A 27,416-nucleotide genomic window follows, 5' to 3' on the forward strand; every position below is an offset into this window, starting at 1 on the left:
ATGATCTATACAAATTGAACTTCTCATGAATTAACTATCTATTACTCCCTGTTAAAATAAAACAACCAAATGTAACCCAGAACAGATAGATAGATATCTTTATTATCCCGCGGGGGAATTTCAGTCACCCAGAGGCAATAGGTTTAATAGGTGGTACAAAGTCACCGATACAGAGTATGGAAAATACTGTCGTACAGTAGTAGTACCATCAATGGAACAACAGTATACAGGAACAACAGTATACACCTATACTAGTGGTCCCCAAAGTGAACCACGTTGTCCTTGAGGGAGTTCCAGGGGGTCCCCAGGGGTCCTTGAGGGAGTTCCAGGGGGTCCCCAGGGGTCCTTGAGGGAGTTCCAGGGGGTCCCCAGGGGTCATTGAGGGAGTTCCAGGGGTCCTTGAGGGAGTTCCAGGGGGTCCCCAGGGGTCATTGAGGGAGTTCTAGGGGGTCCCCAGCTAAATTATAGTTAGGAACCAAATGGACCCTTGTCGGTCTGTAACTCAGAGAGTGTACAAATGGAACCATATGGACCCGCTAGTTAAATTAACATTGATTTTAATAGTCTAATTAGTGTCAATGTGGGGGTCCTTGACATGAACCAGTGGCAGTGACCTATACCAGGGGTTCTCAACCTGGGGGTTGCAACTGAATGGCTGGAAAATGGAAATTTAAAGTTTACATACTACACATAGCATGCATAAACCTTCCTTAATGATTATATATGGTTTCAGTATTTATTTTTGATGTTATTATTGTATTGTAGCGGTCAATTTGTATAGGTGGTGGGGTGGGGCGGTGGTCGTGAGACCAGGCCAAAGCATTTTCGGGGGTCCCCAGCCAAAAACGTTGAGAACCCCTGACCTATACAAGGTCAGGAGTAGCTAAAAACCTCCAGCCTGAATGGTCTAATATCTCCCCAGAGTCATAGGTCATTAATTCCCTTTTGGCTTAGTGATTAAGATGTTGGCTTTCCTCGCGAGAGACCCGGGTACGAATCTCAAATAAATTAAGTACTGGCGTCAACCGTGCAATATAAAAATGTCCAGAGTGCAATAAGTAGGCTACAATAACCAATGTCACCAGAACATGTCACCATTGATGGCAATCTCAATGCAGTGAGATATCGGGTTGAGATTTTGAATTAAGCCAGTGGTGATGAATCCCTTATCTTCAGAATCCGGGACCTAACGCCATCCTCCAGGATGACAACGCTCGCCCCACAGAGCCAGGATCATCATCACAGAGTACCTCCAGAATTTGGCAGTACAGTACAGTACAGTACAGTACAGTACAGTACAGTACAGTACAGTACAGTACAGTACAGTACAGTACAGTACAGTACAGTACAGTAGAGGGACTCCCACATTAATTTCTCTACCGTTTCGGACACAGGGCAGCACGCCGGAACTGGCCAGGTCCCCTGGGTGCGTTCCTGGGGGTCTGGATGTTCCGGGGACCCCCACATGGTAACTCTGTCATTTCTCTACCGTTTCCGACGCGGGGCAGCATGCCGGAACAGGCCTGGCTCCCTGGGCGTGTTCCTGGGGGTCTGGATGTTCCGGGGACCCCCACATGGTAACTCTGTCATTTCTCTACCGTTTCCGACGCGGGGCGGCTCGCCGGAATCGGGCCGACAAAGTCGTCACAAAGTCTTCCCATGTATTATTATTATCATTTAAAGATTTGTTTTTGGCTTTTTTACTCTAACAAGCAACGCGTTGTCAGGCCAACGCCTATATGTGGCATGCGCCTGGACCGCTAGGCCAGCGGCCGCCCCAGACTTCCCATGTATGTCATCAACACAACAGTGGCAGTTCATGAAGAAATTAGGGATCTCTGTAATTGTTAGTGTGTCAAACTGGGTACCCCACTGGGTACTCTGTCAACAGGCACAACTGGTACATCAACGGGCGGGGCATGCAATGCCAGATTGCATTGTTCCAGACTTACATCCATCACGACTACTAGGCCAGTGCCCATTTACAATAACCCATTGATTGTAATGTCTAACGGGTACTGCACGGGGTACTCCTCTAACAGATACAATGGGTAATGAATGCATCACACTCCCAACTTGCATCGTTCCTGAACTGGGAGACACACATTGTTCTCATAAGTAGTTACTGAAGACCTACAGTTCAAGGGTTATAGGGAAAGACGTGACGCGACCTGTTATTATTGTTATTTACAAATTTGGGGTGGACGCTCTTCCTTGGCATACCCTGTTTGGGTAAACTATCAAATGCAGGGCTAGTAGACTGAGGGGGATCTGTAAACATGACCACAGGAGTATCAATCACATTGATTGTCCACATTTGTGGAGGGAAGGACACTTGACTGCAATTTGCTCGAGTTATACCCGTTCCCGGTTGTCCAATATCAGAGCCAAACAGGGACAGTTTTGCAGTTGTGTCAACAAATGCAAAGCCGGATTCATCAGGTGTATCGTCTGGTGACAGTTTGTTATTAGAAGACTCATTCCTCAGATGGAAGCCTGTGGGCGTTTGTCCCTCTTCCATTCCCAGTGACATGTCTCCTCGGTCTGTGGGATTCCGCTCAGCTCGTCCACGACTGTCTTCAACGTGTGACGGCGAGACAGGCGTGTCAGTTTCATTATTAGAGAAGAGCTTTTCTGTTTCTTTTTCAGTAATGCTCGACCTATACGAGTGGCCAACTGCTGAGGTATTTGGCAGGGAATTGCTATTTGGCTCTCCATTGGATACAAAGCGATGCGTCTCTTTGGAATTTTTAAGGTCAATTATTTCTCTGTCAGTGCACCGCTCAACCATTGTCTCCACGCAATACTCTTCCAAGACAGACTGTATCTTGTCCTCAGGTGTATCGCTATCGGTATTGCTATTAATGGTCACTTCACATAATTCATTCACCACAGAGCCATTGGACAGCTTTTCTGACTTAACAGCAGACGTTTCACTTTTTGCTTGATAACTGCACACCTGTTTGAAGACAGCCATGGCCTTATCTGGAGGCAACACGTGTATCTTTAACGAGGAAAATGGGTCACTGGAGTCCGTCGTTTCTACAGTACAGCCGTTTTGAATAAAAACGTCTTCCTTCTCAGCGGTTTCACTCAAAGACGGAGGGAAGCCAAATTCTTTGTCAATCACATCCAACTGTTCATTGATATTCAGCCACGACGAGGTGTACGCCACCTCGGTGTGGACATAGTCGTGGTCGAGGACCTGGTAGGCGTCTTTCATTGTGCTCCAGGAACTGAGGACGTGTGAGAGAACGACGGTGTCGGACGTCACGTGTTTGATGCAGAATTCAGTAACCTCGTTCATGAAAGGATGGCCCATGTATCGCCTGACCTCCTCCTTCAACGCTGCAATGCTGCCTCCCCAGTAGAGCCTTACCAACGCGGCTACGATGTCAGTGGCTGGGAGAGCTTCAGATTGCATCAGGGCTTTGCTTTGATGTTCGATCCACGTCCTGAGTTCGTCGAATGTCCAATTCATTGTTCGAATCGAGGACAATGCCGTGACCTTAGAAAATGAATCTTCGGGCGTCCCGCTGTCATTTCCCCCAATTCGGCTGACGGACACTTGATTGGTGACTGCTCTCTCCTGCATCATTTGCTGAGGATTATTTGGATGCCCGGCCGACAGCTGCCCGGCGTCGTGCTGTGAGGTGTTACCAACTTGGGGGCGGTTGCTGTCCACACGTACTTCCTTAGACTTCTTTCTAGCTTTGTGGTAGCTTGAAGGAGGACCACGTCTGAGGAGAGAAAGAGCTTTATGTTATAAATCAGATGGTTAGCCAACTTCCTCTTATTTATCGCACTGGAAAAGCACCTATAGGGCAAAGGGTCAGTATGTATTTTAACCCATTTAGACCCGAGGACGCACCTGTGTCACCTAATAGCTTTTAACCACTTTAAACATTATTATTTTAAACTTTTGCTGTTAAAAAAAACCCAATCTATAAGCTCAAGATGGGGGTCCGCGGCCAAAAAAGGTAATTCTGTGGGTCTTTGACATGAAAACGTTTGAGAACCACTTATTTTAAGAAAACTGATGATTGATTTAGAAGACATTTGTAGAATGTGGTCTCACTAAAATCCAAGACCGTTATATTCTCTATTTTATGAGCTTCAGGATTAGATAACGGCAACGATACCAGTATCTTTCTAAACAATCTAAGGTTTTTCATAGACAGCAGAAGAGCTTATCATGGAGGTAGGGAATTGAAAACGGTATGTGTGTGTTTATTTTTTATTTTTTTATTTTATCCCACGATTTTTCACCCCTGTGTCAATTATCTATTGTGATCCTGGGTTCTACACACCCTCCGCCAACCTAGTCCACGTATATGGGGGACATGGGGAGAGCAACGGACTGGAACTCATGCTTCCTTCATGCCTGAGTGTCCAAGTTGCTCCTTTACACCTTACAGGGGGGAGTTTCCCTGTTTGGACGTAGCGCGTGGAAGGAACACGTTATTCCAACCAGTTCCTTTCCCCTCCATCAGGCGCCCCGGCTGGCCAGGGGGAGGCAGTTTAGAGACCAGGATTACTGCATGTTTTTGTGAGGGTACCTACCCTAGGGGACACGGGAAAAACATGCAAACTCCACACAGAAGGGCCCTTTCGCCAACCCCACTTCGGGTATGAGCACTGATGACGCGGAGGAGGAGGGAGCACGCCCCCAGTGCCCACAGCGTCCCCAACGGCATTCAAACCCAGGACCTTCTAGCTGTGAGGCAACAGCACTACCAACTGTGCCACCGTGCCCACTTTTTTGTGTGTGTTTAAATGAGCCCAGGCAAGACGCATACTTTAGGTGTGTCACGTTTTTAGTTTATAGAAAATGTTGCCTTTTTGGGGCATCTTTAGATAATAATTACAAATTAAAATGAAGGAAACGAAAAGTAAATGGACATTTACCCGTGAGCAATGGAAATGTGTCCACGAACCACACAAAATGGGTCCCGGGCCGGCCCAATATTTGGGAATCGACCGTCGCGTTGCGTGGTTGTGTACACATAGCTATCGTCTACAGTAGCGTCTAGTTTTCTTTTTGGCAGCAAATTTTGATTTTAGTTTTAGTCATGGTCTCTTGAATAGTTTTCATTTAGTTTTAGTCACATTTTAGTCACCTGTTTGGAATGCTTTAGTGCTAGTCTAGTTTTAGTCGACAAAATATAAGATTTTGGTCGACTAAATCTACAGTTGATTTAGTCGAACAAAATGTATTTTGGCGGGCCTTGATGCCGTCGTAATGACTGATTCTACACTTGCTGAAAATAGCTGATCTAAAGCCCACAACGAAGGTGTAGTATACAAAATAGTCAGTATATTTAGTGTTAGTTTAGTCATCATAGCTTAGTGTTTATTTAGTTTCCATTTAGTTTTCGTGAGTGGAAAAAGGTAGTCGACGAACATTTTTCGTCTTAATTTTAGTCAACAAAAACCCTGTTTGAAACCCTGTGCCATTGCTCACTTACCCCACACCGACGGATTGTCCCACCTCCTGCCGCTGTGAGTGCTTCTTCTGCTTGAGCTTGCCCAGGCTCAGCTTCTTGGCCGCGCTTCCCTTGGTCCTCGTGGGCTTGTAGTCAGGATACTTCTCCATGAAGGCATTCCTGACTTTCATGTGCTCCTCCAACCAGGGCTGCTTCTCCTGGGCCGTCATGGATCTCCAGAGAGACCCTGGCAGGAAAAGACAAGAGAATTGTATTCTTGGTTTATAAAAGAAAATACAAGAGAATTGTATTCTTGGTTTATAAAAGAAAAGACAGGGAATTAATTCTTGGTTTAGTTTGGTTCCAGTTTGTCTTTAGTTGAGCTTCTCCCGGTTGGCCATGCTTAATTCCAGCGAGAGAGCATGGTGAGGAGAATGGAGAACTTTGACTTTGGGTTTGTTTAGGCTGTGTTGGGGTGGTTTATTCATGTGTTTCTTTAGGTGTATTGATGACTGTAGTCTGTAACAAGCCAAGAAGTTGGATCTCTCACCCAGGATCTTTGTGTTCATAGAGTAGGAGTTCTCTTTCTTGCTCCTCTCGTTGGCGGACCACAACATGAAGGCATTCACTGGCATCTTGATACTGTTTGTTCTCTGAGTTTTTCTGGACACTCTGGCCACCCGAGTGCCCTCCATGCCTTTACTTCCTACGGGAAACAGAGGACAAGACATTAGGACAAGACAGTGCCTTGCATGTTTTCCTCCTTTGCCAGCAGTGTGTGAATGGGTGAATCATTCACCCATTTGAATATGAAATACATTGTAAGGCACAGTGAAGAAAGGCACTATATAATTGCAGTACTTTTAAAACAAAACTATATGTAGCCGGGGAGCCACAGGCCCAAAAGCTCAATGAATAGAGATTAACTAATGTATTAAATGTCATGACATACCTTTTATTTGTGTTTTATCTATTCACTTGGTCATTCATTATTTTTGCGGATACGGACCCGCCACTAGAGGATGCTAGCCGACCTTATAAGCCAGGTCCTAGTGATGCACAGGCCGGCTTTATTTCATAACCTGCCCGTCTAGACGCACGGTGAGCTTGTAGATCTGCTATAATTCTGTGCACCGTGCTCAATTAAGAAAGATTTGGTGCAGATGTGCTCATTGCGCTGATGACGGTCAGGTTCGGAAGTCGGAATCCAGGATAGCTGTCCTTGGTGGATCTTCTGCCATCCACATTTCTGATTTAATTTGTGCCTTTGTACCGCGCCGCTCCCGCCATGTAAAAGCTTCTGACGAAAGGTAAACAGTGTGTGCTTGTGCCAATGATACTAAAGTGTGTGTAGTGAGTGTGTGTGGGGGGAGGGCAAACTCTGACTCTTAAAGTGAACGCGTATGGTGGCATTGGGAACTTCATCAATGCTAACTGCTAGCCAGCAATACAAGAATTAAGGTACACAGAATGAGAGGTCTGCTCTCCCGGAAACATTGTGAAAAAATGTTATTGGCCATTTTCGTATATGCAGTACCACACCATAGACAACCAATATAAGGCAAATATTTCCAAATTTCATCATGCTTTAAGTAGCATGTGACATGCTAGGGTTTTCATGACTCTGAATCCATTACAAACATTAGTTTTGCACGAAAAACACTCCTTAGCCTAAATTCGGCCATAGCCATGCACCTCATCACATTTGTGATGACGGCTATGGCCGTTTTTAGGCCAAGAAGTGTTTTTTTAGGCCAGAGCTTTTCCGTGTTCCAGACTGTATGACAGAAGCATTTGAAAGTTGTGGGAGGCAACAGTCTGGCCACACGAGACTACATCCAGAGTAGAGACAGGTTATATGTGACCAGATTTGACTGAGAGCCTGCCATGGCGCAAATTCCGGCTTTTCATGAGAGGAGAAAAACCTTTTATTTATTTTTTCAAAATGAGTTAATAGCACAGGCAGACTCTTCACATACTAGAGCATGTCTTAAATAAGTGTCAGAGCTGAAATCGTCATGTAACTAGGTGTAATGTTAGAGACCACAGAAGTGAACCTTTCAAACCTGTTTTCTCAACTCGCTGTTTTCTGCAAGAGATTACTCTATAAGCCATATCTCCAAAACTGGTGGGTCAAACTGACCAACCAATATGTCAATTTGAAGCTATTATTCCCCGCTTTCATATGACGAAAATTGCAAAAAATAGCAGTCCCTCAGTCAAATTTGGTCATATATGTCTAGAGTAGAGACGGGTTATCTTCACAGAACTTTCAGAGTAGATGTCCAGAGTTAGTGTACCGTCCAGGTCTTCTGGTCTGGTCGGGTCACTGAGGACCGTTTCGGCAGAATCCTCTCCAAGCTTCTTCCCCAGGTGCTGACTCATGGTCTCATCATCGTCTCCAAGCTTCTTCTATACAACACACAAAAAGACAAGAGTCATTCACAGCATGTTACAATGGTAATGGTGACAAAACAAACATTAAATTATCTTTATTGTTAATGGCATTTAATGTTTGTGTTATTACAAGATGACGTAAATTTTCCCTTCATTGTCAATAGCGTTTTAGAAACAAACATTGTACTAAAAACAAACATTAAACCTGTATATAGGAGGGGTTGGCGCCCCTCAAAAATATGTTCTGGTGTGACCGCACGGCCCCGCTCTGACTTGAGCTCAGAGTGATACGAGGTTTCCACGCGACACACACGGTCTGCTCAACCAGTCCCTGTGCCGCGGCCTGGCTTTAACCACAGGAGTCATTCCCAGTTCAGTCAAGGTGTCCTCCCCAGCTCCCGCGTTATTTATAACCCCAGATGCAAAAGGGTGTGTGTGCTGCACAACCCATGAGAGCACATAGAATTACTGTACCTATAATCCTCCGAGTACAGTGAGAGTACAAGACATTTGAGAGTCATGAGCAGTCCATATACATCCATGCATGATATTATAGTATGGACGGTGCATGCATACACTACCGTCCATACAATGCCGTCCATAACCCAACTATTCTCCAACAGTGTGTTTATATGTTTTCACATTTTGTGAATTCATAATATCAGACCCACCATCCCACTATCAAGGAATTCTGTCTGTATCAATCAGCAATTGTTAATTGATGCAAACAAGAGTATATTTGTTAGAGTTAGTTGATGCAAACAGAATATATTTGTGGGGGGGGAAACTCAAATTTCGTTATTCTGGAAATTCTGAAATTCATCAGATCAGATTCAGATCAGATTATTAAAAAACTAAACAAAAACTGCATATTCACTTGTAACCCATACAAATTGTTGCCAAAAATTCATCTCGAGCAATTGTTTGCCGGTAAGCGACTGTAGAATCGTTTGAAAAGGAGAAGACCTCAGGATGCGTTGTATATTACTCAGCTTTATTAGTTGCTAAGGAGTCACATTTGAGTTCAATAAAAGTAAACAGAGTTGGACAGCTTACTTCCATGAGATGACAGTTCTGAGTATGACTATATAGCTCCGAACATAACGGGTGTGTGTGTGCATGTGTGTGCGTGCATTGTATGCGTGTGTGTGTGCATGTGTGCGTGCGTGTGTGTGTGCATGTGTGTGTGTGTGTGTGTGTGCAATTAGTCCGACATACTGGCATCGCATCATTCTATGGTTAGTTGAGTTATAACAATGTGCATACTGTATGTCACAGACAATGTCCCATTGACAACTATGGCCCTGCGCGTGGTGTTTCACCAGACATAAGTCACACGTCCCGAATACCAACGCCCACAGTATACTGCAACAATATATAAGCATCAAGTACAGGTATAATAATAATATCCTATACGACCTTCCCCCCCTGTGTGTGTGCACACGCACGCACGCATGCACGCACACACGCACACACTGATTGGAGAATATAAATATTCTCTATGTTCATATACAATTGATTGGAGAATGAACTTCCCACCTTCAAATCCGCACTGAAAACCCACCTGTTCACAATCGCATTGCCAAGCTGATTTTTTTTTATAACTTGTTATATGCACTGTTTTATTGGTTTTATTCTTTTACTTGTTTTTTTCTAATAAAGTTGTCCTTTTCTCTTGTTCCCTCCCCCCCCTGGCCCCAACACATGTAAAGCGTCTTTGAGTATCACGAAAAGCGCTATATAAATCCCAGATATTATTATTATTATTATTATTATTATAAATATTCTCTATGTTCATATACAATTAATACCCTTTATTTTTTCACTTTAACATGTTGTTCTCAAATTCCAATGCAACCAACTGTTAGTTCTAAATTATATTCTAGGGAGTACGTCCTGATAAGTGAGGACAAGATCAGGAGGCCTTTGAGAGGTATGGGCAGATGCCGAGTGTATGTTATCCTACTCGGCAACTTCCTTGCTTCTCAGGAGTTTCACCTTATCAGGTCAAGACTTTTTGCTACATCCATCAATGAGCCAGTCAAGTTTCAAGTGGTTTCGGCCGGTGCTTCGTCGGCCCTTTGCCCAGTTGTCTTGTCTCCCATTATCTCTAGAACCTGTCATCTTAAGACCCATCCATCTGCTAATTTTGTGCCTTCATATACGCAATGAATGTGCATTTATTTTCATGTTGTCCCAACCACTCCTTGAGAGATGTTGTGTCTTCATCATTTGTATACATCTTAACTCTAGAATACATTAGACCAGACTTTTTCTCCAGTGCTTTTTAATTTCTCATCTTGTGCTTAAAAAGTCTCCGAACCGCACGCACAAATCAATCAACATTTCAGAATCGTTTATAAAGAATTACAAACGTTTATAAGAGCTTATTACATGGCTTGGTTGAATGCTTGATTCTGATTGGTCAATCGCTGAATTCAGCGGTGAGTTATGTGTTGATAATGACCGCTCCGCTCTATAACAGACCTCTGCCTAATCAAGCCCTCTGAGCACCAGCTGCGCAGCTTGCGCCCCGCTTGATTTACTGCTGTTTCCAACATGACAGCCATGTGAACACACACACACTAGTGACACACAATGTAATTTACAGCTAAACATTGCTCTCAAAAATGTTTTTGAAAACATTTGAGCGAGAAATAGACAAAGCAGTACCCGAAAATGGATTATATTTGATCAACTCACTTCCTTGTTTTCCGACAGTGCTGCAGCCCTGCAGCTGGCCAGACGCAGCCAGCGCGAACTTATGGAATACTTTTCTTGTTTTGGGTAAATTTTAAGGTTATCTCCCGACAATGACCACCTAGCCACATATTATCCCTTATATAATATTTAATTATTTCGTATCGTTCAGGAGGTTTTCAGAAGTTACTTCAAGAGACAAATAAGTAAAAGATACTTTAAATATTGATATCTTTACTGTTTCTTTAATGATTTTGAAGAGGAGAGATTATATAATTTAAAAAAGATATCTTTTGTTCTCTTTAAAAACTGTTTTAAACAAAACAATTGTATTTTATATTAATGTCGGATTTCTTTAAAGATTTCTTTGTTGTTTTAGTATTTCATTTCAACTTGCACGCTCTGCTTGCGCACTGTGCAATGCACAAGTTGGCACGCGACAGTGCAGTTCTAGTTTATTTATTAACAAAATGATAAGGTAGGAATGCAGGGAGGTCAGGGGGCAGGTCACAGCATGGCCCCTTTGTTTAGACATCACTGTGATTTACAGCCCCCCCACCCAACACACACACACACACACACACACACACACACACACACACACACACACACACACACACACACACACACACACCCTCACACACACACACACACACACACACACACACACACACACACACACACACACACACACACACACACACACACACACACCGTGTGTCCGTGTGTGTGTCCGTGAGCAGCTAATCTCGGCCACCGTTAACCCGGTCGATGCCACATTTTGCACACACACTCCCTGGATGCCAACGATGAACCTCTGCCCCAAACTTTACAGAACGGCCTGTTATAGCGCCACCAGGAGGCCGCTTTGTGCAAAACAAGTTTTTGCACAGTACACCTACAGATTTTGTCCAAACATCGCGCAAATTGGTACACAGTCTCTCTAGAGCCATTCAACAAAACCGGTCTTTCAGATTTCTCAGACTCCATCCTGATTGGTTAAGATTGGCTTCCAAAGTTCACAGGAGTGCTCAGTTTCAAACAAAATGCTGCAAATCATGAACACATCGCGTGATTTCCGTGAAATTGTGCACGCACATTCCCACTAGGCCGAGGACGAAATGCCACATGAACAATTTCAACTCAGCCTCAAGGTGGCGCTATAACTGGCCGAAAAGTGTTTTTACCTCTAACTGCACGGATCTGTGGATAATTTACTTTTGTTGCCCTTTTATCCAACCACCAGATGAAGGCAAGCTGCAATGTCCTACATTCCTATCCTGGTGGAGACCTGTGCCCAGAAGGGCACTTTTTCTAGTTATGATACTTTTTTGTTTAAAGGCCAGTTGATGAAGGAAGTCTCTGATGTGCTTTTGTAAATCAAAGCAAATGGACCCTTATGGGTCTGTAACTCAGTACATTTGTACACTCTCAGAGTTAAATTAACATTGATTTTACAATATCAATTGTGGGTCCCAGAGATAGAAATGCCATTAAATGGAGGTCGGTAGACTAATGCATGTCAAACTGGGGTCCTTGAAAATAAACGGGTTGAGAATCACTGCTAGAGTCGTAAACATCTTCTCTCATGGGGGTCCCTGGCATCATATCTTTTCAAATGGGGGCCCGCGGGCTAATTACTGCCAATTTGGGGGTCCTTGACATGAAGAAGTTTGGGAATCACTGCCCTACCCTCTTTCAAAACAGTCATAAAAGTACACCTGCCTGAAATGTGCATCTGGACCTAAGCAAGTCTTCTAGCTTGCCAAAATAATAATAATAATTACCCCCCACTGTAAATATACTTTTACTTTTCCTAGTATCGATGATTTCTTGTTGCGACCATAGGTCGCTTTTACTATGAAAACCTGCATCTCCCGTCAGTTGGTCGGGTTAGACTCGGGCTCCATATATGGTCACGCCTCGTGAGATCACGCCTCCATATATGGTCACAACTCACCTCGAGGCCGCATGTGGTCCTGCCCTTTAGGGCGATGTCGCTTCTCGCCCTCAGGGCGTCTTACTGATATAGTAGTATTGTACGTCCTTTTATAAATCTCCGTCCTGAGCACTGGGCTTTACTATTTGATAGGACGGTGAACTCAGGGTGTTAACTGTACCTCTATTGTATAAGTGTACTCTGCACTTTTTGCAAACTGTTGTTAAAGTAATCAATCCATCAATTAAATCTGTGACATTTAATTTGTGCTTACCTGTGTGACATGGCTTTCGTGGTCCACACTGACCACATCCACCATATGTTTCTTTTTGGCAGGAGCTGCATCTGTGTCAGAAGTTGAAGTAGTCTTGCGGCACTAAAACAAACAAAATACACAGATTAAACAATTTGATAGTGTACCTTCCAACATACAATAATGTAAATGTAAGATACACAAATTGTCATGCAAATCCCTCAAATAACTTATTCACTCATTGGTCCGACATGTGGAAAACGACCGGATTAAGGTTGGCGAACATGGGTTAAGGTTGGCGATCGGATTAAGGTTGGCGAACATGCATTAAGGTTGGCGACCGGATTAAGGTTGGCGAACATGCATTAAGGTTGGCGACCGGATTAAGGTTGGTGAACATGCATTAAGGTTGGCGACCGGATTAAGGTTGGCGAACATGCGTTAAAGTTGGAGAACATGCGTTAAGGTTGGCAACCGGATTAAGGTTGGCGAACATGTGTTAAGGTTGGCGAACATGCGCTGATCCGTGGTTGCGGTTATGGTTAGGATAGGGTTTGAGGTAGGTTGTCGGACCAATGACTGGTCGGAAACCTATCCACCAGTGACATTATCGTTAGGCAGATTTGTTTTTAAACCAAACCATTATTGTGAGAACGATTCCCCATCAATGATATCACTAGTGGACAGGTTTCTGAACTGTCCACAGCCCTCCCATGAGACACATACAGAGTAGAAAAAAATGTTCTATTTTATCATGAACATTAGTGAGGAACAATTATATGAAGATAGGTTTAAAAGTCCTTTAGGTTTAAGTAATATGCTTTTACAGTGAAAACTTGAGCATGCATTATAATGATGTGCTTTATTCTGTCATTTTAAGATTTTAAATCAATCATATTGATTACATTTAATAACTAGAAAAAGTGCCCTTCTGGGCACAGGTCTCCACCAGGATAGGAATGTAGGACATTGCAGCTTGCCTTCATCTGGTGGTTGGATAAAAGGGCAACAAAAGTAAATTATCCACAGATCCGTGCAGTTAGAGGTAAAAACACTTTTCGGCCAGTTATAGCGCCACCTTGAGGCTGAGTTGAAATTGTTCATGTGGCATTTCGTCCTCGGCCTAGTGGGAATGTGCGTGCACAATTTCACGGAAACCACGCGATGTGTTCATGATTTGCAGCATTTTGTTTGAAACTGAGCACTCCTGTGAACTTTGGAAGCCAATCTTAACCAATCAGGATGGAGTCTGAGAAATCTGAAAGACCGGTTTCGTTGAATGGCTCTAGAGAGACTGTGTACCAATTTGCGTGATGTTTGGACAAAATCTGTAGGTGTACTGTGCAAAAACTTGTTTTGCACAAAGCGGCCTCCTGGTGGCGCTATAACAGGCCGTTCTGGAAGGTTTGGGGCAGAGGTTCATCGTTGGCATCCAGGGAGTGTGTGTGCAAAATTTGGCATCGACCGGGTTAACGGTGGGCGAGATTAGCTGCTCACGGACACACACACGGACACACGGACACACGGACGGACGGACGGAGTGCAAAACATACTCTCCCCCCATGCCTTCGGCCTGGTGGAGACAATGACAATAATCTACGTTTGGGTACTGGGGAGACACCAAAATTATGGTTTGGGTCACAGCTGAAGAAGTTGGGTAACCCCTGCAGTACAATTTACAATTTAGGCATTTAGCAGACGCTCTTAATCCAGAGCGATGTACAGTAAACAAGAAAAGAAACATGGTAATACCACAAATATATAAAAATAGTCATCATGAATCACATGTAAGCGAATATCTATATAATGAAACTATGTGTATACACTATACTATAGAGTGCTATGTCTACATGAAATAATAAGTTGAGCCTTTGCATACGCCTGTAAGGTCGTCGAGGCTAGGGCAAGTGCTACGGGCTAAAATGGAGTCTGAAGAGGTGGGTTTTCAGACTACGGCGGAAGATTGGGAGTGAGGCTGCAGTTCTGATTGCAATGGGAAGTGCATTCCATAGTTTTGGAGCCAGAAAGGAGAAGAGTTTGGAACGTGTGGAGCGTTGTCCCGGCGATTTTAGTGAAGGTACTTCCAGCTTCCCTGCGTTGGATGATCTGAACGTGCAGGAGGGTTTGTAGGGTCCGATCAGACTGAGATATGGGGGGGGGGGCAAGATATGGGGGAGCCATACATTTGTTTGCTTTGAAGGCCAGCATCAGAGTTTTGTACTCAGCGACCGGGAGGCAATGGAGGGAGCGGAGAAGGGGGGAGACATGTGAGAATTTAGGCTGGTTGAAGGTGAGAAGTTCGATCACACGAGAGAGACTCGGAGTAGAACCGCTGCTCCTTCGCCTGGAAAGGAGCCAGCTGAGGTCGTTCGGGCATCTGGTTAGGATGCCTCTCGGAATCCCCCAGGAGGAAGTTACTAATGTTGCTCTGGAGAGGGAAGTCTGGAGCACTCTGGTGGAGCTGTTGCCCCCGCGACCCGACTACGGATAAGTGTTTAAAGATGGATGGATGGATGAAAAACCAGGCGAGCTGTGGCATTTTGGATCAATTAGAAGTAGAAGATGACTGACCTCATAGACCGGCCTCCAAATTCCTTGTGCCTTTTTCAGCTTGAGAGCTAAAAGAGAACATTGGCGTCTCCCCGGGACCTAGTCGTGCAAAGGTCATATCGGTTATTGTGGGCCAGCAATGAATGTTCGAATGGAATGAGGATGGAATATGAACAATCGGACAGATCTGTGATGATCACATGACTATATGGATACGGTGTGTACCGATTAACGTGAGACAAAATCTGTAGGAGTAATATATATATATTTCTTTCTTTGTGCAAAAATTGGAGGAAGTAAACACCTGAAATCTTCCTTAAACCAAAGATTTTTAATATATGAAGATAGTCGATCCCGGTTGGATCCACTAGAGGCGAAATGGTACACAAATCCTACAAATGGTCTCCTATGTGGGTGTGCTTTGCTTTAAAAACAAAATGTAAAAATAATAAAGGGACCCATACAAATGTGTGGGTCCAGTGTTTGGGGACCGGTCTTTTTAAGCAGAACACTGTTCTCCCTTCTTCGTGTTCGTGTTCCTGCATCCTCCTCCTCTACTCCTCTGCCATCTAAGTTAAATGTATGATTCTGTGGATTAACCTTATGCCTTTATGCCTTATGCTCAATATTTAAATGTTTGTTTCTGTGGAATATATTTTTCTGTGGAGTGTATGCTAATCTGAATATTAATTTACCCCCTTGAAGGGTCCAATGTTAATGCGATAACTCTGTATCTCATGCTCTGCGGGGTGGTTGGTTGTATTGCAGTATTTATTATTATTATTATTATTATTATTATTATCAGTATCACAAACACAAGAGCAGAGCCACACCGCCAAACTGAACAATAGCGTTGACAAGTGTTAATTGTTCATCCTAAACTGAGGTGTGAGGATAGGTTTAGGTATTTTTACTGAGGTTCGGTTAGGTTTAGGTTTAGGCATAGTTTTACTGAGGTTAGGTTTAGTTTAGGCTGTCAATCACAGCGCACCCTTGCACAACCCAGAAAAGGTTTTGGAACGTGTCTAAACTGAAACTCATTAGCTAATGTTAGCACGCCAGCTGTGGACACAACAAGAAGAAGAACAAGCATGCTAGCTATAGCTACCTTTGCGATGACCTTCTCTATGGCGGCGGCTCGGTTCCGTTGCTGCTGCGTCGGGTCGTTGGAACGCCGGGCGCCCATGTGTCCTGAGCTGAAGTTAAAGTGTGCCAGGTCCACGCCGTCGCCCAGGTAAGGCAACATTTCAATCTTGCTCCTGCACTTCTTCCCCGACGGACTGCATGGGCAGACAGACAGACAATGAATAAACAAATCTACCAATAGATTCATCAATAAATAAATAAACAAATGTAGCAATAAATAAATGAAAATAAAGTTGTATAAAGTGATCGTATTTTCTTTCACTCAAAAAATACATTTTGTAACCACGATCATCAGTTAGTTATGGGCTGTGAATAAAGCTTCTTTCTTTTTTTTTCACCAAAAAACGCAATCTGGGAAAAATAATCTGAGCATTTTAGTAAATCCATTTAAATTGAGGCCGAGGCCGAGTTTTCACTTCCGGTTAATTTCCGTTTTTCTGCACAACAGGCACTCCCAGGCTGTGGAGCGATGCGATCCGTTTTCATATCAATAAACTTCGTCTTTTGGACTAATAGAAAGGACAAAGAACTTCGTCCTGGGCGATGGGGGTGTTAATACCAAGAAAGTGCAGCACATCACTCCAGTTCTTAAATCCTAAGCTTTGAATGACTTTGTCTGACTTTAGGGCCAAAAAGAATGTCTGATATTTTGCTATATAGTGAACCATGCAGACTTCTCAGGTCATCTGGGAAATGTCTGCTTTCCATCCCCAAAACCAAAATTAGACATGGGGAAGCTGCAGTTTTTTTATGCACCAGCACCACCACATTGCGTTTCCTTTTTGATGTTGCGAGTATAGCACAATGAATTGCCTTGTTGAAATGTGCTATACATATAAAACGGCCTTGCCTATTCAAGCTGGCTCCACTTTTGAAACTCTGTCTCTCAAATATGTATTATCGCTGGAGCACTCCAGTGTTGATATGCCTATGTCTGAATGGATCCATTAATGTTGCTATTGGGCGGAAATCTCATATGACAATTCAAATTAAAAGAAAATCACACCCGTGTGAACTGAGTTTCAGACCCACAAGAACGCGCCCAGGGTGCCGGCCTAGGTCCGGCGAGCCGCCCCGCGTCCGAAACGGTGTTACCAGGGGGTCCCTCTACTGTACTGTAGGCTACTGTACTGTACTGTACTGTACTGTACCAAAAACATTTAAAATATGGAGAAAGACGTATTTCTGCTCCACGGCAAATAATTAGTCATACGGTTTGAACTTTGAACAGTGTGTATGTGTGGACTGTGGCATGTGTGCAGTATACCTGTAATAGTAGACATCACGATGTCCAGCACTGGCTCCATTCTGCCGGATGACTACTTCCCTCTTCCAGCCTGGCGGCAGCACGGGACAGGGACATTCTTCACTCGTCATTTTTTTGAGTCAGGATGGAAGAATACCAGGAATATGAATGAATCCAAGTCATTCCAATCCCATCTAGCAAGAGTCCAGTTGGGTTGTCTGAGCGAGGCAGATAAGAAAGTAAAGAAGATTTTTATTTAACCAGTAAAAACACGTTGAGACCGAGTCTCTTTTGCAAGTGCGAACTGGCCAAGAGGCAGAAACAGCCAAATAATACGTCCATGACATACAGTACCTCAAGAAACCTATACAAAGTATACAACAAATCTCCAGCAATGGTACACTAACAGTGACCGGGCGCAAGAAATTGTGCACAGAGCACATGCACATTTTATATATATATAATATATATGGGCCTATGCCAAGGCTAGTAGTACATATCCGAACACGTGCAGGTGTTGGACTGTACATTTAAGATGATCCTTTTGAAACTTCTCAAAGGAACTTTCAAGGTCAATTTTAGTCTGAACTGAAGGTCATTCCACGACCAGGTGCCAAAGAAAGCAAGACACTTTTTATAATAAATGGATAAATGCAAAATTCTAAATCTTTTGAATTGATCTGCAGAGAGGTACCAGTCCAAGTCAACTTTGGCGAACTAGTCAGGAAGGTTTGAGCCACACTTGTGGCGGCAGACCTAAAGTGCTGTAGGTTAACCCATTTAGAGCACATAATACACCGATTTTAAAGGTAGATAGGTTGCCTATAGACCGATTCCGTACCGGTTTCATGGTCGCAGCCTACGTATTTCCTGTAGGCGGACTCGACGTAGCTGCGGGGGTAAAACCCTCACCAGGCGCACATCTTCCACTACAGTGAACGGCAGAGTGACTGATGTTAGTTTGCCTCAAACTTTACTCCTTTACCTGCTTTTTTACTAACACTAACATTACAAAGATGCCCAGAACATCGAGATGAACCTGTGTAGTTTATGGCTGCTCCAACAGTAGTGGCAACATAACAAATAAAATAAAACGGAATGTCTAATATCCACCGCGATGGCTGAGACCAGAGCCATTGAGTAATGGTTGAGACAAAGCAGTGAAGAATCCTGCAAGATACATAATTTCAGTCTTACCCAATACCCAATCTTTCTGTTTTATGAACACAAGGCTGCTGTATTTTATACCTCATACTAAGCATTTAAAGTATGAGGTATAAAGTACAGCAGCCTTGTGTTAATAAAACAGAAATATTTGGTATTGGGTAAGACTGGCGTTATGTATCTTTCACTGCTTTGTCTCAACCATTGCTCAATGGCTCTGGTCTCAGCCATCGCGGTGGATATTAGACATTCCGTTTTATTTTATTTGTTATGTTGCCACTACTGTTGGAGCAGCCATAAACTACACAGGTTCATCTCGATGTTCTGGGCATCTTTGTAATGTTAGTGTTAGTAAAAAAGCAGGTAAAGGAGTAAAGTTTGAGGCAAACTAACATCAGTCACTCTGCCGTTCACTGTAGTGGAAGATGTGCGCCTGGTGAGGGTTTTACCCCCGCAGCTACGTCGAGTCCGCCTACAGGAAATACGTAGGCTGCGACCATGAAACCGGTACGGAATCGGTCTATACATTCTAGAATAGATTTAAAAATGATTTGACTTGTTTTTAAAACATACGATATATCGTTCGTTATATGCCTACAATGCATCAGGGCGGCGGTGGCTCAGGGGTAGAGTGGCTGGATGGTAACTGCAAGGTTGCCAGTTCGAACCCGGGCTATTTCTGAAAAGTCTTGAAAATATGGCGCAAATCTTTGAATATAGCCTATATATTCTTTCAGAGCGAACGTTGGTCCCTGGAACAACATATTTTAAGATGGGGGTCCGCTTCCAAATACAGATAATTCTGGGGGTCCTTGACATGAAAAAGGTTGAGCACCCACTGACATAGAAACAGGGTTTTTTTTAGAATCGGCTTCAGGTCGAAATGGGTTTCGATGAGATCGTCTTCCAAATGTGTCATTGGGTGACTTTGCAAAGGGGTTTAAAAGTGCACAGTCAGTGATAAGCACTAGACTAGGATGAACCCACCTAACCCAGAGCGTAGTGTAGGAGGACATGCTCATAGTTACAACACCGTCATCCCACAGGTTTGCTGCTTAATAGTGAAAAAGGATGGCATTATTCCCACAAAGAAATATAAAGCCTAAACATCCTAGATGTCAGTCCGGTTGCATGGTGCGAGAGTCAAGACCTTCCCCTTTCTAATCATTTCAGGTCACACACGTTTTGTCACACACGTTACCGCAGTGAAATTTGTTCTCGCATTTGTTCTCGCATTTGTTCTTGCATTTGACCCATCTCTTGGAGCAGTGAGCCGCAGGCAAGGAGCGGTGAGCCGCAGCCAAGGAGCAGTGAGCCTCAGCCAAGGAGCGGTGAGCTGCAGCCATGCCGTGCTCGGGAATCATTTGATTAGTTGATTTGACCGCCCCAATCCAACCATTTGATGCTGAGTGCCAAGCAGGGAGGCATTGGGTCCGAGTTTTACAGTCTTTGGTATGACCCAGGCCGGGGATCGAACCCCGACCTCCCAGTTTCAGGGCAGACACTCTAACCACAAGGCCACTGTCTGGTCAAAATCTATAAAAAAACTTAAATCTCAGCATTCGTATTGTGGGAAGAGCTTTAGTATAAAATAGCAGATCTGCGTGCTGGTAGATCATGCAGGACTCAATATAGAGTTCACATTGTTAACTTGTGGTAGACAACTGGCAGTAGATTAATTAGTGTGTGTGTGTGTGTGTGTGTGTGTGTGTGTGTGTGTGTGTGTGTGTGTGTGTGTGTGTGTGTGTGTGTGTGTGTGTAGGGACCGTAGTTCATTAATCAAACTATTACCACTAGTGATCGACCGATATGGATTTTGGCCGATATATCCGATCACCGATTAGTGGACAATCAAAAAGGCCGATAGCCGATATTATGACCGATTATGAATATAAGTAAAAAAAAACAAAAATAACAACTTTCAACACAAGAATTCCTTTAAATGTATTGGAGAACATTTATTTCTTAGCAAGCACAAGAACAAAACATTGTGTTCAGTTACTTCAGTAACACTCCCCCTCCCCACCCATCAAATGCATTTTTGCATTTTTTAAACAAGTGCATTTTTAAACAAGTGCAATGTAATGTAGCACAGTAGCAGCATGGAACATTCAACACAGTGAGTAGTACAGTATGAACAACAACATTGTGTTCAGATTCAGTTACTTCAGTATGACAGTAACACACTGAGGGCATTCTTCTGCTCAAGCATTCTTTGCAGCATGTGGAGCTCTGAGTTCCATCTTGTTGGGACTGCCTGGATGATGGTGTGTTGCACAATACCAAGGTCTTCTTGAATGGCCTTCAGACGTTGCTTGGCAAGGACGGAGTGATTGAAATGGGTAGCACATTTCTTCAGGATGGCTATGACGTCAATAACTGCTCTCTGACATGACAGGCCATCACGCACCACCAGTTGTAGTGTGTGTGCTGTGCAGCCGAAGTGTGGCAGTTCAGCAACCTTCATTGCCTTTACAACATTGGCGCCGTTGTCTCGCAGAACAAGCAGTACACGGTCGTGGTCGATACCCCAGGAGTCAAGCATGCCCAGGAACACTTCTTTAATATAAAGATGTGTGTGGGACCCCACCATCACCTTAGTGTTTAACACCACCTGCTTTCTGCTCCATTTCTGGTCAATGAAGTGGCATGTTAGGCTCATGAGCGACTCTGTTGCCCCAGACCAGCAGTCTGTAGTGAAGGCGAGTGAGTGACCAGCATTCTCTGGTTGGATCAGTGCTTTAACCTTAGCGCTTAGCTTTTCATTAAGAGATGGCAGCATATTTGTACGATAATACTTGTCAGTTTTCAGCATGTATCTGGGTTCAGCTCTTGCCATTAAGCGCCTAAACCCTGGATCAGACACCATGGAGAAAGGTTGGTTGTCAGTTACCATCTTTTTAATGATTAATTTGTCAAATTCTTTACATCTCTTATCTGAATTCTCCCACTGTCTTTGTTTATCAAACCCGGCATCAATGGTAGGCTGAGAACTTTCAGTTTCAGCAGCAGCCCGTCTCTGCTTTTGATTTTCTTCTTCTTTCTTTTTTGCGTCAATGTGCAGTTGCTTGTGATTGTTTTGAAGATGGTTCCAAAGATTTGTCGTGTTCTGATGTTTTTTTAAAGCTGATCCTGTGCTGGGGTTTTCATTGCAAGTATTGCAGATTGTTGTGCCTGTTGCTGATTTTCTGAAGTAGTCCCAGACTACACTTCTACGCCGTGCCGGAGGAGCCATCTACAATAACAGGAGGTTGAGAGAGTCAATGATTATTTTTTTGTAATAAACATTTACAAACAAGTACATAAATACTGATAATGGCCCTCTACAAGCCTCATTAAAACATTGTGAGCTTGTAGATTGGCTATTTTTTATTTTACTACATTTTAATTAATGTATACCATACTATAAATGTAAAGTACTAAAATATGTCTTTGAGATATTGTGGGGCAGCCCTAAATGTCCAAAAATGCTAAATACAAATAGGCCTACTGTGATTTCAGCATGGGTCAGGGATTCAAATGTAATCATGTATCACGTTATGTAGCCATGTAGTGTTACATAGAAAATGTTACCCTTATATAAATGTGCTCCCTGGGGTAGCACATTTATATAAGGTCACATTTTATATGTAACACTACATGGCTACGTTCTATGTAACGGTGTTACATTGAATCTCGTGACCCATACAATTGTGCTCCCTCGTCTGATTTGGGGCAAAATGGCTGCCCCCAGTACTTGTTGCACTGTTGACTAGAAGCTCGACCAGCCACACATTTCATGTATGCGTCGATAATAATCATGCGTTTATAAACAAAGCAGTTCAGTAAAGTTATCTTACTTTAAAGGTATATTCAGTGATTTCACTTAATTCAAATATCACTTATTTTTTTGTTTTGTTGTGATAATCCTCCCTACTATAGAGTGTGCTGGCCACATAAGGAGTTCCTCCCTGTCCCCAGTTAACCCCTGGGGGTCAAAAAACCTTAGGTTTCGTTTTTGACTCTCTATCCTGATTGGACGAAAGGCTGGGTCCCACAGCCAAAAACGAAACCTAAGGTTTTTTGAGTGAAATCACTGAATATACCTTTAAAAAACAGCCGTCGCTCGTGGAAGAAGAAGAATGTCCGACTCCTTTCACTCCGTTGATGGCGGTGGAACTGCAGCACAGTGCCGTGGCTTCCCCTCCTGTGAGACGAGATAAAACATTTGAAAGCGAGTCAGCAGTCAGTCACATAATGCTATTATATTTTACATGAGCGTTACATTACAACGAACGGATTACCTGAAAAACAAGCTCCGTGTTGCTTCTTGGAGAAGTTGAACTGGTGAGTGTTTATGGTTTAAGGCGGAATGTGATGGCTCATGGCTGGAAAGTTTTCCACATGTCTCTTTGAGAGAGAGAAAGAGAGACAGACAGTTAATTATTTCCGAGATAATAATAAAGTGTAAATGTATAACCCTGTGAAGGGTTATATAATTGTGTCTCTTACTTGTAAAACAGCCAGTTTCTCCACGACAAAGCGGCAGGTGAGGGTGCCGGTGTCCCCAGCTCTGTGCACATGCAGGGGTTTCTTTTTTCTGTGCCCAGCACTGCAGTCTGCAGACGCACTCGCAGAGGATTCATTCGTTTCATTGGCTCATGAGAGTCATGATGTACGTTTTCAACCAATGAAGGATCTTTTGGTCGGCACATTGTTAGTGAGAGAATATTTGCGCATGAGAAAAAATAAAATAATCGGCCGTTTTTTTCCGATTATTATCTTTTACCACCGATACCGATATTAATAAAAAAACATGAATATCGAAGCCGATCACTAATTACCACCAGTCGATGTTTGCAGTGAGTCAACAGGCTTTATTCTGTTATCTTCTTGACATCGCTAGGATGGAATGTAAAATCCTCTCATGATGACCCTCCTGGTCTTCCCTTTTTGGGGACCTTTGCTGACCCTTTGTGTGCAATGAACCGTTGGTTGCTTGCACTGTGTCATGAAACCCTTTTGGTAGTCTAGATCAACCCAGTAGTCTAGATCAAGTATTTAAAAATCAGGTGCTGTGAAGTCAAAGGAAGACGACACCCTGAGGGAGAGGAGATGCTTCCACACCCTTGCTTCACTGAGGAACTTCCGGAGATTTTGCAGGCAAGATTTGCACAACACTTTGCAGGTCCCATGCTGCCCAGTGCCCACACACACCGGCCAGCAAATGTTCGACGGCCCGATACGTTCTCCCGGTGGGGGGCTCCTCACTGGCAGGTGAGTCAGAATACAACAACAGTGACAACACATAGTTAATTGGCATAATGACTCAATGTAATTTGGGGGGGGGGGGGGGGGGGGTATAAAGGGTATGCGCATGCTTAAAGTGAATGGCACATCGAGTGTCAAAACGAGTGGCAAAGCAACAGGTAAAGTGAGTTTAACATTCAACATAACGTTTATGTTATTTAATGCAATCAGATAGGACTTTTCTGATTGGATACATGGGCTGTCAAGGCCAGAAATTAGTTTTTTGCCACTCAGTAGTCAGTAGGCATTCCTGCGTAACTTCCGGGTTTGATGATGATGTCACGCGCATACCCTCTAGGAACGGAAGGGGGTGTGTCTGATCAAATTAATATCAATATCTAAAGTAAACACTGAAACATGCAACTTAAAAACTGTCCCCAAAACATGTTTGAATGTGAAATATCCCTTCAACCACTTAGACCCTGTACTTTGTTTACCAATAAAGTCCTCCAGAGGTCTGTATTTGGTCACCCTCCTTTTCCCCTAAATCAAAGACAACAACCCAACGCATTGTGACCAGAGCTAATCATCAGCTATCCTTGCTCGCCCCAGAATGCATCATGTTCATCTTCATCTGATGCAGAATAGGCAACGCTCCAACTGATGTTCACAAGGGCTCTTTATTTACCCCACCGTGAAAAACTATAAATGAAACCACACAAACAAAACAACTTTTAACAATGATTTGGAACACCATGGATGTATAGGCATATGACATGTTATTTTTCCATATTAATGAAATCCATGTCACACAATACACGATGCAATGCAATATAACTGTACAAACAAAATAACAGGTAACACAATTGCATGATGGTAACCATGGCAACGAATGGTGTCCGTTTCCTGTTTCTGCACAAGGAGGGCGAGTGTATTTCCAAACAGTTGTTTATACCCAGCAGTGCACCCTAATCAAGGGAACTTGATTCAGCTGGAGGGGCACTTCCTGAGAGGGAACCTCCCGAGGGCACTTCAAGTCAAGGGACTGGTTTCAGAAAGGGCCCTAGAGAAAACTAGGTTGCTCTGTAGGCCTAATACCTTGAGTCTTTGAAATAGCCCTATTATTATTAGTCCTGGACATCTTGTCATGGTGTTTTGGGTGAAAACAAGTTGTCTTTCCGTTGGTTCCGTTGGTATACAGGGATATAGTTGCACTATATGTTGATGAATTGAACAAGGTGGACCCTGTTGCAAACAAGTGTAATGCTTAATTGGATCGTCCACTCACAGTTAACAGTCTTTGTATTGAGTTTGTGCTTGAAATGTACTGTAATTCTGCAAACTGTTAATAAATATTTCAATCAATCAATCACTCGCACAACAATGTGCAACTCTGTTCTCAGTTTAAGTCCACTCATTAACTTATAGTGACAGTTCACATGTAGCCATGATGGTTCACATGACGCTCGTATGTCAGTCATGATCTGAAAGGCTGACAGTTTGGAAATCTGTTGGAGATATATGAGGTTACAAAAGGAGCTAACAAACAGACAGTCATGTTTCTTGTCTATTTTCAACTGGCGGTACGACCTTGTGTGCTAGCTGGATAATCATGGTCATGTTTCAGGGCTAAGCTAATTCCAAATCAGATTCATACACGCCTCTAGTTTTCTTAGTTTTACAGCTTGGGCAGTAGGCCTATTTATTTATAAGCATGTCCAGGCAGCAGGCAGGGGTTTTAAGTGCAGGAAAGTTTTATTTACCAGGAAAGTTTTTTTTTTTTTTTTTTTTTTTTTTTAAATCTTCTGACGATCAAGGGCTGATCTAGGCTGTACGGCAAAACGTTTCAGTCCACGTTGGACATTAGGCTACGTTTCCGTTTTTCAAATGCTGTGGTGTGCATGTAGCACAATAAGAAATGTGCGACATTTTATAATAACATACCTTAATCTTCTTGTCACGCATGGTTTACTTGATAATCCCGCCGTTTATATATAGGCTAGTTCTGTTTATCCACGCTTACGTCCTGTGGCGGGTCTTCATTCAGATCAGAAATCTTATCATTTTTAGAACACAGACACACAACGTGCACTGAACAAAGAGCGGCGCTGCCGCGCTGCTGCTGCTGTGGGCCACTGGTCCGCCCACTTTCTCCCTTTCCCCTTCCCCCGGCCCCAATACATTCCATTAGGAAGGCGCCATGTCAGTCAGGGCGAACTGTAATTTATTTTGGTCTTGACTGACCACATCCTCTGGCTCTGATCACATCCTCTGACTGGCATATGGATCCTTCACTGGAACGGTGGAACCTAGTACACATCATATTATAAGTTGTCCCGGTTGGTTGAAAACGTTGTAGGTCCAAAACCGTTACTTTTTGAGGAAATAAAAAAGGAACTACAGCGCCCTCTGCTGTTTGTTTGCGTCACCAGGCTTCTCACCAAGTTCTTGTGTGAAACAACAGCCTAGTCCAGTGGTTCCCAAAGTGGGGTCCGGGGACCCCCAGAAGTCCCTGAGGGAGTTCCAGTGGGTCCCCAACTAAATTATAGTTAGGAACCAAATGTACCCTTATGGGTCTGTAACTCTGAGAGTGTACACATGGAACCAAATGGACCCTCACAGGTCCATTTGGTTCCATTTGTATACACTCTCAGAGTTAAATTAACATTGATTTGACACTATAAATTGGGGTCCCAGAGATAGAAATTCCATTAAATGGGAGTCTGTAAGACTAATATGCATCTAATCTCGGGTCTCTGGCATATCTTTTCAAATGGGGGTCTGTGGGCTAATTAGTGTCAATTTGGGGGACCTTGACGTGAAAAGGTTTGGGAACCACTGGCCTAGTCCCTGATGTCATTGGGAGGTGGTTTTTCGAGGTGGATAGTGGGGTGTGTGATCATGTGATGCTTGTTTTTTCTGAGTGATTTGGCCATGTTTTTGTTATTACCTGATAATAAGTTGTTGGGTGGTGTTTTATTATTTATTACATTTTTAATGTTTACATAGAACTGATTTAAATGTAATTATTAAGAATTGGTGCAGTAAAACATTTTGGTAATATTCACACATGATGCCAGACATGAGGTGCGAAAAGGTTGTTTAGAAGTCCCCCTTAATATACTGTACATGTTATTTCTTTTGATTTCTAACCATTTATATGATGTTTATTTTGCATAGTAGGCTACCGTATTGTATTTTGTATGTCATTCTTCATATGACCACCGCGCTCTGACTATAGGTGCATCACCCTTTATTTTGATTTTGTATGTCATTAAATGTTCAGGTTAATTGAATATTAAGGATTGGCAATGGAAGCAAGTCAGGCTTTCTTGGGCTTTAAATCCTTTAAATCCTAGCAGACCT

General features: G+C 43.3%; 1 protein-coding gene and 1 long non-coding RNA gene across 3 annotated transcripts; both read right to left on the minus strand.

The window, feature by feature from the left end:
* LOC310854495 (uncharacterized protein) lies at positions 1–26,124 on the minus strand. Of its 2 annotated transcripts, XM_083759172.1 has the most exons (9): positions 25,995–26,124; positions 17,679–17,875; positions 16,374–16,545; positions 15,287–15,364; positions 12,737–12,838; positions 7,727–7,838; positions 5,977–6,132; positions 5,469–5,673; positions 1–3,740 (listed from the first exon to the last, which is right to left on the minus strand). In XM_083759172.1, the coding sequence occupies exons 2-9, from the start codon at positions 17,786–17,788 to the stop codon at positions 2,141–2,143; spliced, it is 2,535 nt and encodes an 844-aa protein (XP_083615298.1). In that variant the 5' UTR covers positions 17,789–17,875; positions 25,995–26,124; the 3' UTR covers positions 1–2,140. The 2 variants fall into 2 exon arrangements, with proteins under 2 accessions (XP_083615298.1, XP_083615299.1); XM_083759173.1 differs by lacking the exon at positions 15,287–15,364.
* On the minus strand, positions 21,961–23,210 carry LOC310879141. Its single transcript, XR_014570949.1, has 3 exons — positions 23,105–23,210; positions 22,907–23,007; positions 21,961–22,056 (listed from the first exon to the last, which is right to left on the minus strand). It is a non-coding gene; the product is annotated as an uncharacterized lncRNA (long non-coding RNA).
* Positions 26,125–27,416: the final 1,292 nt, after the last annotated feature.

The sequence above is a fragment of the Protomyctophum parallelum genome, assembly GCF_964188405.1.
Source record: "Protomyctophum parallelum genome assembly, chromosome: 2".
Taxonomy (NCBI): Eukaryota; Metazoa; Chordata; class Actinopteri; order Myctophiformes; family Myctophidae; genus Protomyctophum; species Protomyctophum parallelum.

Bases quoted from the DNA above. Each gene is read 5' to 3' on its own strand.
- LOC310854495 (XM_083759172.1), bottom strand. From the start codon at position 17,788: ATGACGAGTGAAGAATGTCCCTGTCCCGTGCTGCCGCCAGGCTGGAAG. The intron at 16,546-17,678 runs GTATACTGCACA...CTGCCCATGCAG, and splicing joins CGTGATGTCTACTATTACAG to TCCGTCGGGGAAGAAGTGCA. The intron at 5,674-5,976 runs GTGAGAGATCCA...TTTTCCTGCCAG, and splicing joins TATGAACACAAAGATCCTGG to GGTCTCTCTGGAGATCCATG.